Raw genomic sequence first — 12,358 nt, 5'->3', positions numbered from 1 at the left:
ATATCTGTATTTCTTAACTACGTGGATATTGTATGTAATTAGAAATATGAGACTATACAGCAAATGTTGTTATTACTCGTACATTGATTTTAAATTAAGAGTGGTATTATTTATTAGATGATGGAAATTCCTTTATACTTTTAAATTTTTGCTTTTCTAAAGCAAAAAATCCTTGAAAGCTTAAAATTCGAAAATTAGTTTTTTTTATTTTGCATTACAGAACTACTAAGGATTTTTTATATCCTTGACATTTTTCCTGCCAATGGAACTCCTCCTTCCAATAGGGAAATCCATGTCTGAATCACATTTTTATCTTTTCTAAACGATATCGTGACTAGACAATAAATTTTAAGTTAACCTTAACCCTTTTAATTAAATCATGGATGATATAATTTTTTAAATAATATCTATATAACTTTAAAATATTAATAAGATAAATACAACAGTCTCCAGAATAGTAAATATTTCCGCTTCACAAAATTTTTTTTGTAATTATCTTTTCCATTTATACATGTACACCTGTTAAAAAAAAATAGCATATCTGAAAACTCTTTTCAAGATTTTGTAGTATAATAAATTAACAAAATAATTGCTATTATAGTTGAACTTCTTAAACTAATATATTTTCTGAATTTATCAATGATAAAATTATAGCACAATATAAATATAATTAATCTGTATGATCTGCGGAATGCATATTCACATACGAATGATATGCATGATAATGTCCCATTCGCTGCAAAGGAAGCGAGTAACTACTTCATGCCGCTAAAAGCAGGACTTTTATAAATTTTAATATTTAAAAGTTTAGCTCACGCTTGGTCATTTGATACCTCGATTATTGTTTTTAATATTCTCACCCTCTCGACGAGACTCTCCGCTCGGCGGGCAAAGCAGGCCCTTCTTTCATTAGCTGTTGCAGACATGGTGATATCTAAAATTAGGTATGAAAAATAAAAAAATTATAAATTTACATATAATGAGTACAAAAAAAAAAAATTAAGGCAAATAAATATATATTATGCTATTAAATTTTTAATAAAAATTTTTTTTGTTCCCTTTGACGATATACTCTAATGATAATTTAACATTTATTATGATGTTTTATAATAAAACGTTAGAGATATTTGAGAAACTTTAATCTACATTGATGTCTGATATGTATGATAATATATATACATATTATAACATATAATATAACTTATAAGAGCTGCTATAAATTTTTTATTCACACCTATAAAATTAAAAAGCTATTAAAATTGAACGAGCTTTCAACTATGGATTATATCGTTCAATCAAAAATTACATGTTGTTCTAAAAAAAAGATTTTCTAACAAAAACCTGTGTCTGATTCGGTAGTATATATGACAGTTATATCTAAATCTAAACCGATTGAAAAAAATGTTGGATATTCATATGAATAATTTGAATTCTGCTCTAAATTTTATTTAAATATTAGGTTTAGTAAAAAGAAACCGATTATTTTCTCAATAGATGGCTTTAGTTATCTATATACCGTGTTGTATAAGTTCGATCGGATTACGCTAGAATGCGTTAGAAAAATGAGATTTCGTACTAAAGAAAAACTGTTAACAGTTTGGTAATTGGTTGACTCAGCATCAAAAATGAACACTGGCAAAAAGAAAACACGCAAGTTTTTCTTTGATAAAGGCGTAAACGCAGTTCAGGCGGATAAAAATGTGAATAGTGTTTATGGTCCTAATACTGTAACAGCCAATCATGCGCAATTTTGATTTCGTCGATTCCTTTTCGGTAATTTCAATGTCAAAGATGCACCAAGCACTAGAAGCCCAATTGTTAAAAATGTCGATAAAATCATTGAAATTGTCCAGTACGACAACCGATCGTCATGTAAGCACTATTTCTATTGCCCAAGAGCTAAAGATTGCACAAAAAACTATGTAGAACCATTTAAATGAGGCAGAATACAAAAAAGAAGCTCGATATATAAGTGCCACACATGTTGACGCAAAAAAATATCGTGGACCAAATTTTCATCTACGAATCACTACCGAATCACAATAAAAACGACCCATTTCTTAAGCGGCTCGTGACTAATGATGAACCTTTCGACAATGTCAAGCGAAAACAGTTGTGGTCGAATCATTCTGAACTGTACTGTAAATAATTACACCGTTTGAAAGAAGTAACCGTCCAGAATCTGCCATTTTTGGCTCATTTTTGGGTAACAGACCTAGCACCATGTGATTACTATTTGTTTCTGTTCATAATTAACAATTTCTCTGGTGAAAAATTTGCTCAAGAGATTCAAATTTCATTCAAATAGCTCAAAAACTGATGATAGAGTGGTTTGGGATAAAACAGTCAAACAGCTAGACGGACAAAGCTGATCAAGAATTTATTAGTTTTGTGGGATCTACGATGTTTCCTTCAATACGTCAAAAAAATGTTAACAAACTTAATATACACTTTTTAAACTTTTTTGTGTATAGGGTATAATAAAAATTGATTTTTGTTTTAAACCAAAGAGTGTGTTTAAATAAAGCTTTTAAAAATAATACTAAGAAGAATAAAGCTTGTTTTATAAAAATATATGTATATTTATAAACATAACGCTGTATATATAAATAAAACTAGTACTAACTCAAAACATATATATATTATATACATATGGCTATATATATAAATAAAACTTGTGCTAATTCAAAACATTTTACTTATATGTGTATATAGGTATTCCTTGGGTCATTAGTGACTACGTCACCATATAGTTCCTTCTGTAAATATACTATGATCAGATATATTTATTGCGCTACTTATACTTAATGTTAAATAGTGTTAAATGGATTATAAGTTGGTAGTATTAAAGAAGATTAAATTAGTTTTTGTTTTAATATTATTTAAATGAGTAAAAATATGTATTACTATATACTTTTAAAATATAATTATAAAAGTATTGAAGTTAATATCTCACTATAATAATATAAATTAAATAAACACATGTGAAAAGCAACTAGAATTTATGGATTATGTTATTTATTTATACTTAAATTCCATTTCATATATATACACTACTTGCTTTATTATTTTATTTTAAAAATAAAGTAAATAATATCAGTATTTGCATTTTGATAAAAAATTGTCAACTGAAAGTATGTAGTATGCAACTATTTAATTTTTCGACAAAATAAATAATTAATATAATTAAATGAATATAATAAATGTTTATATATATAAGTAATTACTAACACAAAACATTTTGTTGCTAACCAATCAAAAAATTTGTCTTTTACTAGCTCTGATAAATTAGGAAAGTAGAATTGTAGTTTTCGTTACCTTAATAATTTAGTATTCTAAACAAAGATATTGAGAATGACAAAGAAATATCTTTTGTCTCTTAAGCCGATTTTGGAATTTTTGAATTTTTTTTAAAACTTCATAATAATTAAATTTTAAAAGACTCGATAGATTTCAAAAAGGCAATGTACTGATAAGTATTAATAATATATAAAATCTATTTCCATTTTAATTTTGTGGAGCGGATATACTACGTTTTAATACAATTTTATTAAAAAAATATAGTTGATTTTTAAAAAAGATTTTTAACAAAGACACTGTCAATTAATATTCTAATCATTTGAAGTTCGCGATTATTACGTTTTCTTTTTATAGAACTGTTATGCATATATATGTATTTTTTATATATATTGAAAAAAATTTCTTTATTAAAAGTATAAAGTAAACAATAAACAGCTTAGTGTTGCAAATTTTAATAATAAATTCATTCAAATAAGAAACACAGTAATACACTCAAAAAAAAACAAAATATTTATGTGTTTTATTCGCACGCGACATCAACAATTTTTTAACAATATTTTTAAATCTTTTGTGAAAAAAAAAACTTTTATCTAATATTGTTTACGTTTTTTCTTTTTTGTGAAAAGATACATATTTGATTGTTTTGTAGACTCATTGACATACAAAAATACAAAACGTTTACATTATTTTTTAAAACGTTGTTCCACTCTGCTGAACAATTTAATAAAGAATTTAAAAAAATCTGAATAAATAAAAATTTTATAAAATTATACATAAAAAACAAAATGAAATAAACGAATAAATAAAAATCTATAAACAATTTTTTGCAGTTGTGGTAGACTTAAGCATAGTATACTTTCTGTTTTTAATTTATTTTTGTATTTATAAAAAATATTGCATGATATCATTTTGAGTAATTTAATTTGTGAAGTGATAACCAGATCGCGTAAAAAAACTTTAATGATAATTGTAATTCAATTTCAATTCATTTGTTTCTATTTGAAATATATTTTTTATAAAAGATTGATTAACTTACGCATTACTCTATTTTATATATATATTAAAACGCATATATTATATAAAAATTTTATATAGCAATAATAACACTGCGTGACACTTAATTTGAGTCTGCCAATCAATTAACCTAAAACCGTTGAAAAATTAAAAAAGATCTTATATCGGGACATTCTTTCTCCATTCTTTCTCTTAGACAGGCTGCCACAAGAAATAATAATTCATACCTAGCCAAAATACATCATGCTATATCTTTGTTAGAGGAGAGAATAACATGCCGCGGCCTATAATATCATTTGTGATTTATAATATTATTGTGGCGACCCAGTAGGGTATGGATTTATTGAAATTGAAAAAACAAAATTCAATTTCAAAAATTTGGAATTTTTTAATTGAACTGAGGAAAACGTTTCCGATTTTGGCTTGTAGAAAAGTTAAATAAAATTTTATTATTATTGTTAGTTATAAGTGTTTCTATTCATTAGAAAGGTGTGAAGATCATTGCTAAATTATAATTCCGAATAATTAAGTTATATTATATCCACCGCGTTATGTTTTAATTTCTAATATGCACTCAATTCCTATCAGATATTTTAAGGATTAGTGATGGAGCTGGAGATACAGTCTCAAAAAACTAAACATTCTTTAGCAAAAACAATCAGATAAAAGGTTGCAACCAAATTTGCCAGGAAATGGGCAACCTCACTGCTTATGGAAACATTTTGTGATTTTAGAAAATGTAATGTAATGTATTATATAAAAAGATATAGATCCAAAGCCCTTCTAAGAATGCGTCCGTAAGTGATTAAAAACGAAGTGGTCTTTCTTTTTTCTATTTTAAGAACCTTTTTGCTTTGCTTATTAAGCACTAAATGTCATATTTACACAAATTTAACGCCCTAGGAAAGGTATTAATTTTTAAATAATATCTTTCTAAAACATTTAAGAACCATATTTCTATCTTTATATTGTAATCACTTTTTTTATTACATTATAATAAGTATATGAAATTTTGATTAATATAGATATAGACGGATTTGTATAGATTCATATATATGTATTTCTATAAATGCGTTCGATACAATTTTCCTCATTAAAACGATTCTTTTTCTTTAATATAGATATAGTTATATAGATAGGTTTTCGAAACCTTATTACACAACAAAAATAAAAGCAAGGTATATATTTATATATATATTTTTTTTTAAATCGACTATACACAAATAAGAAAGAAGTATAAATAAGGCTATAAACAATGTCTCTTTAAAAATCAGACGCAGAAGAGAGATAATACTTAAATCAAACACCAAAAATGATAATTAGTTAATTCAATTATTGTACGGCTGGTTTAAGATTTCATTCTAATATAATATAGCAAGTGAATGTGTTGGTAAATATTAACAATAAATTAACAAATTTGAACAATAAATGATAATTTCGGGTCAGTTAGTTAATCAAAGACTCTTAGTTACAAATTTGAGAGAGTTAAAGTTCAACCATTGCAAATATTCCCAAAGACCACTGGTAATGGGTATTGAGTATATGACAATTCTAGAAACTGTTGCATGGTCAGCCAAAAATTTAATTAAATAAGACTAAAATTTGAGATGTTGAACTTCACTTCTGTTCAAGAAAATAGTTTTTCTCATCATATTTTACTTTAAATAATATTTTAATTTGAATAAATATATTTTTTTTAAACAATGAAATAATTAATACCTTTGATTGCAAAATGAAAACTCTAGATATTACAATGAATAAAAGGATTAAAAGGATGAACGGCTAGTTCATGCATTTAAAATCAAATATTACTTATTACTTAATCATTGAAAAAAATAAAGGCCTATTGGGCTCTTTAAGGTTGTCTTAAGAGTAGTCTTAAAACTGAATAGTTTGCTACTAAACTAAATAATTAACTAAATGTGAAGTAGAATTAGACTTAAAGCAACAATTTGCCTATGCGATGCATATTAATATTGTCTAAATTTGGTATCGATAACGTACCTTTATCTATTTACCGTTTTTCAAAAAACTACTCAAAATTTGATGGATTAATATGAAAAATATACTTGAAAGCAATAACCTTTAAGACCGATTGTTTACGTACATATGTGAACAAATACAGAGAAGATATAATAACACTATGTATAATTTTAAAAACATTTTATTTATCACTTTTTTATCTCTGAACATTTTTGGCAAAATTTTAACGTAAACACATCAACTGAAGTCAAAAAATTTGATGTTTGATTATCAAAAAACGACATGTCAAGCGACAAAAATAAATAAACAAATTTTTGCAATATCAATAAAAATTTATAACACAGATTTGGTTAAATAATGGAAGTATGGTATGGTTGGGAAACTCCATATTTTGAAGTCGTTGTCGTGTACTAAATATCCCTCAGTGAAATGTGGTAGATGTCATATACGTATATTCCATTGCAGTCAAATTAAAAAATTGTTTTCTATGACAGTATGACATGTACTTGTATAAGTCAGTCAAATTTTTGATGCTTAAATGAGATATAAACAAAATGCATATATATGTTAATTTATTGAAAATTTCACTTCAATGCAAAAATATATATAAGCAAATATTTTATATTATATAAAAATTTATAATACAAAAATTATGTTACAAGACTAATAACAAAACATTTTTTCATTTTGTAACTTTTTAGGTTATACCTATTAAATGAACAAATAATTTTGTTGATAAAATGAAAAACTAAAACAAAAGATGTATGAGAATTCAAATTATAAAAATAGATACAAATGACAAATTGACTTGCAACACTTATAAATGAAGAAACGTAGGGAATACACATATAAGAAGCAGACGGCTGGCCGGAGCGTAGCACAACACGGTAAATTTAAAAATATCTATAAGAAAATTAGTAAATTTAACATAGAAATAAGTTTAAAAACTAAAATAATATTGCTTTATCTTCTACAGACTAAAAAACTAACTAATATATTTTATAGATCTGTAAAAAATATATGTAATATATTAAGTATTCTACTTCTAAATTTATAACATCACTCACTAAGTCTACGATCTGACACATATATAGTAACACTGTTAACAAACCGAAACGGTTTCTGGAGATTAGTATTCTTCACAAAATTTCACAATATTCTAATAATTGTTTTGGGAGTAATAGTAGTTTTATTGACTGCAGTTTTGTAATTTTTAAAAAATATCACATAAAAAATTTGGATTAAACATTGTTTTTTGCTCAAAAAAATACTGTTAAAATAAAACAGTAGCTTGTTAAGCTCTATGGAAATCCTCCACTAAAGAAACCAACTAGAGTTAGCTCGTATCGATATGAATAACACGGTTGTATAAAGATCGATAATGCTAAACGCTCTGATCGCTCCCGAAAATAAATTTTCGGAAATTGTGAAGCGAAAGGTTCAAACATCAAATGAACACCTGCTGAACCAAACGATGCAAAAAGCAGCACACCATGAGATAAAAATGAGAAAATTGAAGTGGATAGACAATACGATTAGATAGCCTGGTGCTCTAACAAACGATATACTCCAGCAAACGCTTAAATAGCCTGGTGCTGAAGCACGATATACATGCAATGACATCAACAGGGAAGCACCAAATAGAGCCAGATTTAGAAGAATTATTGAGACCCTTCGCCCCACTGGTGGAAGTGGACAATAGTAGTAGTAGTAGAGTTTCTAATTTTAAGCGGAATTTGAGCATGCGTAAGTGGTTTGTAAATTCAACAAACAACAAGTCACAAGTTGATAAAAATGATGGGTAAATTAAATGAGGTACCCTTTTCCACCCAACATACTCTTCAGATATGACCCCTAGAAGTTCATTGGATTTGAAAATGTCCTCACTATTACCCCATTTTCTATTTGAAATTAATTTCTTTTCAGAAAACAAAAAATTCTTGATTAGATAATTAAATTTTGATATACGATTTTAAATACATTAAAGTCTGTCTGTCAATTTCATGAGTGAAAAAATATGTGCAATATTATTTCTAATAATTTAAAATTGATCTATAAGCTGATCTTAATGTATATTATATATATCTTGGATAGAGTATATATTTAGCAAATTCTTAAGTTTTTGATATCATCGAAAAATATTTTGAATAGAGATTTTCATATCAATCAAGTTTATTCTCTAAATTGGTTTTGCTCTTTGAAATTTTTAAAAATTAGTTTGTTTATTTTTTTATTTCAAATTATAACGAATATGGATTTTACAAAATAAATTTTTAAGAAGACTATCTGTGTGTAGAACATTGAAGGTACACAAAAACGGATATAACTTCTTTTAATTTTATAATCAATTAAAAGTGAAGCTGTACATCTGTTAGCTTCTGTCCATCGCATATGTAACTTACATTAAGACCGAAAGGTTTTCGGAAATTCTCATTTAAAATTCGCGCGCTGTATATTTTTCGATATTTTAAGTTTATGTAGTTTGGCAGCACTGTCCTTAATTACTATGCCAAAAATGAGCGCGATCTGTCAGACAGTTCGTTTACGGCAGCTGTTGAAACCAGTTCCCCTCAGTAGTGCGTTGCGAAAAAAACAATGGAAAAAAATATTGAACAAAGAGTTTGCATCAAATTTTGTGTTTCGAACGAAATTTCGTGTGCAGAATCGTTGCGAATGCTACAAAAGGCTTATGGGGAATCAGTTTTATCGAAAACTCAAGTTTATGAGTGGTACAAAGCCTTTCAGGACGGTCGTACGACCGTCGAAGACATGCCGCGTTCTGGACGACCTTCGGCCTCTACCACCGACGAAAACATTGAAAAGGCAAAGGAAATCGTGTTCCAAAATCCTCATGTGAGTGTTAGAGAGATAGCACGAGAGCTAGGCATCGGTCGTGAGAGCTATCCGCCGTAAACGGCCTCAATTGTGGAAGGATAATTCATGGATTTTTCATGACGATAATGCTCCCTCGCACCGAGCCAACATTATCAACGATTTTAAGGCCAAAAATTCAATAAATACCATCGAACAGCCACCGTATTCACCTGATCTTGCACCGTGTGACTTTTTCCTGTTTCCCAAACTCAAATTACCACTCAGAGGAACGCGTTTTGAATCCATATAAGACGTAAAACAGAATTCGCAGAGGGAACTCAAAGCCATACCGGAAAGCGCCTATAAAAAATGTTTTGATGATTGGAAGAAACGTTGGCATTTGTGTATCGCTTCTAATGGAGCATATTTTGAAGGAGATAAAATAAATATTGATGAAGGTTAAGAATTTTGCGTTTTATTTAAAATTTCCCGAAAACTTTTCGGTCACAATGTATATATTAAATACGCTAGACACTATATTTTGCTTATACAGCTACATGACCTCTGCTTAAAAAATATCTTGAGTCTTTAAAATATCTTTATTTAAAGTTCGAAATAGTTTTTATGTCAAGTTTTATTAAGCAATATACTAGAGAGTAAAGCATTTTGGAGAACATTGAGAATGTTTCTATAAACCTTGAAGAAGTTCCTGTTGTAAGCTTAAAAATTCTTTAAAAAATATTTAATTTGATCAAACGACAAAACCAAGAAGAATCATTTGTAAGCAGTCAGTATATATATATATATATATATATATATATATATATTTTGATTACAAGATCTTTATCATTTAATAAAAAAATCAGCAGAAAGGAATTACTATGGTTCCTGCTCCATTAGTAGCCAAAATACCTATTTGATAATCGACAAACAACCCTGATTCACTTAAAAAAACTGATGTAGACTCTGCTCCGCTCATAGCCTAAATCCCTATTAAACTGACTTTCTTATTATTATATATATATTTGCTATAGCCACTTCAATCGATAATTAAAAGCGTGAAATTATAAAATAATATACATTTTGTTAATATTTTTTTATTTTTTAATATTTTAATTGAATTGCTAATTTTTTTCTCGTGGTAGCGAAATTTTTATTAGACTAGCCTAACAGGCTAATTTGAATTATCGGCATTTAACCAAGCCCTAATAGCGAATGTATTAAAAATGCAAGTGACTAGAAATTGTTTCAGTGTCAAGGTGAAAATGTTAAGAAAATAAAAATGTTAGTTATAAAAATAAACCTAAGCAAAAACTTAAAATGCCCACAATGAAATATGTGAACATTTTAAAACAATTTGCACTTTTTAGTTTTCTTTCGAAGTACACAAATGCCAGTCAAATCACATGAAAACTAAATTTCGTTTTATAAAAAAAATTGTGCATATATAAACAATATAAAAAATAAATAATAAATAAGAAATGTAAAAAAAAATTTTTTTTTAATTCATGTTAAAAAAACAACACTGATAAGGAAAACATTTCTTTTGGTTCAGTACAAACATTATTTTTAGAATTTTATTTATATAAGTATACATTCTCAAGCTACTGGAAATATTTAATTTATACAATGGAAAATTTTTTATTTTTGATTTCTGAATAGAAAAATTTATTTCATCAATTTTTTTTATAAATAATTAATTTTTTTCTATGTAGAGAAATTGAAATATTAAGAATTATTTTGAAAAAAAATAATATTTTTTTGTGAATATTATTCAATATTTTATATGCAGTAATACCTTTTTATATAATAATTTTAAAAATAAATTTTGTTATATGCACACTTGCAGCTGCAGACTTTATAGATTATTTTAGAATTTTTTTTAATTTTGTAATTTTTTTTTAAATTTTCACATTAAATTTTTTTTTATTAATTTGCATAAATATATTATATTCTTATTTAACACTCTTGAATTTTGAACAAATAATTTTGAAATTTAAATTATATATAAAATCATATATCACAAATGTAATTTTTCATACGAAATGCGTGTTGACTTCAGACACACGATCATTACACGACGCCACGAAGTATTCGACAACACTGAACGGCAAGGAGGCCGCATATGTGTTTTTGTAGCGCACTGTGGTATGACTTTCTCATCGAAATCGAAAACTGTGCTCTATTATTTGTATTAGCCGTGGCATTCCTAGTATTTACATTTACACATTCGGCGTGTCTATGGTTAATTTTATCAGTGTCTGCATGCTTTCTTTAAGAAGTAAAGAATATGGTTCATAATATTTTGATAAATCTCTCGAAAGTGTTGTGGGATGGATTCTTGGTGTTCTGTAACTTAAAAATAAACTCAAGATTTTGAAATATGTTGAAGAAACTTCTTAAGTAAAATATGCAACAAGTGGTTACACTAATTTTAACACCCTACGTTCAATCACCTCAACATTTCACATGCTCTGACATTACACGTATATATATTTGGTTAATGTAATAATTAATTGGTTAAAGTTTATTTTATTTGATTGTTAAGTGACCATTGCACGCCAGCGTAGTGTAATTGACCTCCACAACATAAATTACTGATATAAATTACTCGTGCGTGTCATGTCTAGTAGTAGGAGATAGGGTATTGCTTCGAGGAAATAAACATTCTCAGTTTTATACTTTGCAATCTGTTTTATTTATTATTAATTACTATTAATATCTAATTATTATATGAGAAATGTTAAAAGTGTGACAACACGAAACAATATGTTAACTTGAGTGATAAATGTATCAAACAAGTAATTCATATCAATGTGATTTAAATTAATTTTTTCTTTAAACAGCTAAAATCTTAGATGTACAGTGCGGTGCAAAAGTTTAGGAACACCTGAATATTTTTCAATTTCGTTTATCGATTATTGAATTTTTTGATTATCTATAATACGGCTATCTAAACGCGGCCCACGTGATGTGTTTCTAATCTACCAAAATTAGACACATTTTTCTGTGTTATATTTTGATAATATTACATTATTTTATGGCATCCCAAATAAATAAATTAAAATATTTTAAATAATTTATCACACTTGACGTTAATTTAGTTAATTGATAAAGACTAATACATATCTAATATCTCACCTTTTTCAGTGATTTAAATTGATCCGCGATCTTATCTGGTCTGGACAATGCTGATCTTTAATATTACTTACAATTGTGCCTTAACCATTAGTGGAAAGTTACGTAT

At 27.0% G+C, this 12,358-nt stretch overlaps 1 protein-coding gene and 1 pseudogene across 4 annotated transcripts in view; one reads left to right on the top strand and one right to left on the bottom strand.

Moving 5' to 3' along the window:
- Positions 1 to 11,047, bottom strand: part of LOC119680510 (uncharacterized protein ZK1073.1) — a 63,158-nt gene extending 52,111 nt beyond the window's left edge. The window contains exons 1-2 of one of the 4 annotated variants that reach the window (XM_038093346.1): positions 10,910 to 11,047; positions 834 to 934 (exon numbers count right to left, since the gene is read on the bottom strand). In XM_038093346.1, the coding sequence (XP_037949274.1) occupies positions 834 to 926 (93 nt within the window). In that variant the 5' untranslated portion in view covers positions 927 to 934; positions 10,910 to 11,047. The remainder of the gene's footprint in view (positions 1 to 833; positions 935 to 10,909) is intronic. The other 3 variants (XM_038093350.1, XM_038093345.1, XM_038093347.1) reach the window with 3 other exon arrangements.
- Positions 1,626 to 2,149, top strand: LOC119676004 (annotated as a pseudogene).
- Positions 11,048 to 12,358: the final 1,311 nt, after the last annotated feature.

This window comes from Teleopsis dalmanni, chromosome 2 (assembly GCF_002237135.1).
Source record: "Teleopsis dalmanni isolate 2A chromosome 2, ASM223713v2, whole genome shotgun sequence".
Lineage (NCBI taxonomy): Eukaryota > Metazoa > Arthropoda > Insecta > Diptera > Diopsidae > Teleopsis > Teleopsis dalmanni.
Note: the sequence above shows the minus strand (reverse complement) of the source record. Positions and strands in the feature narration are given on the sequence as shown.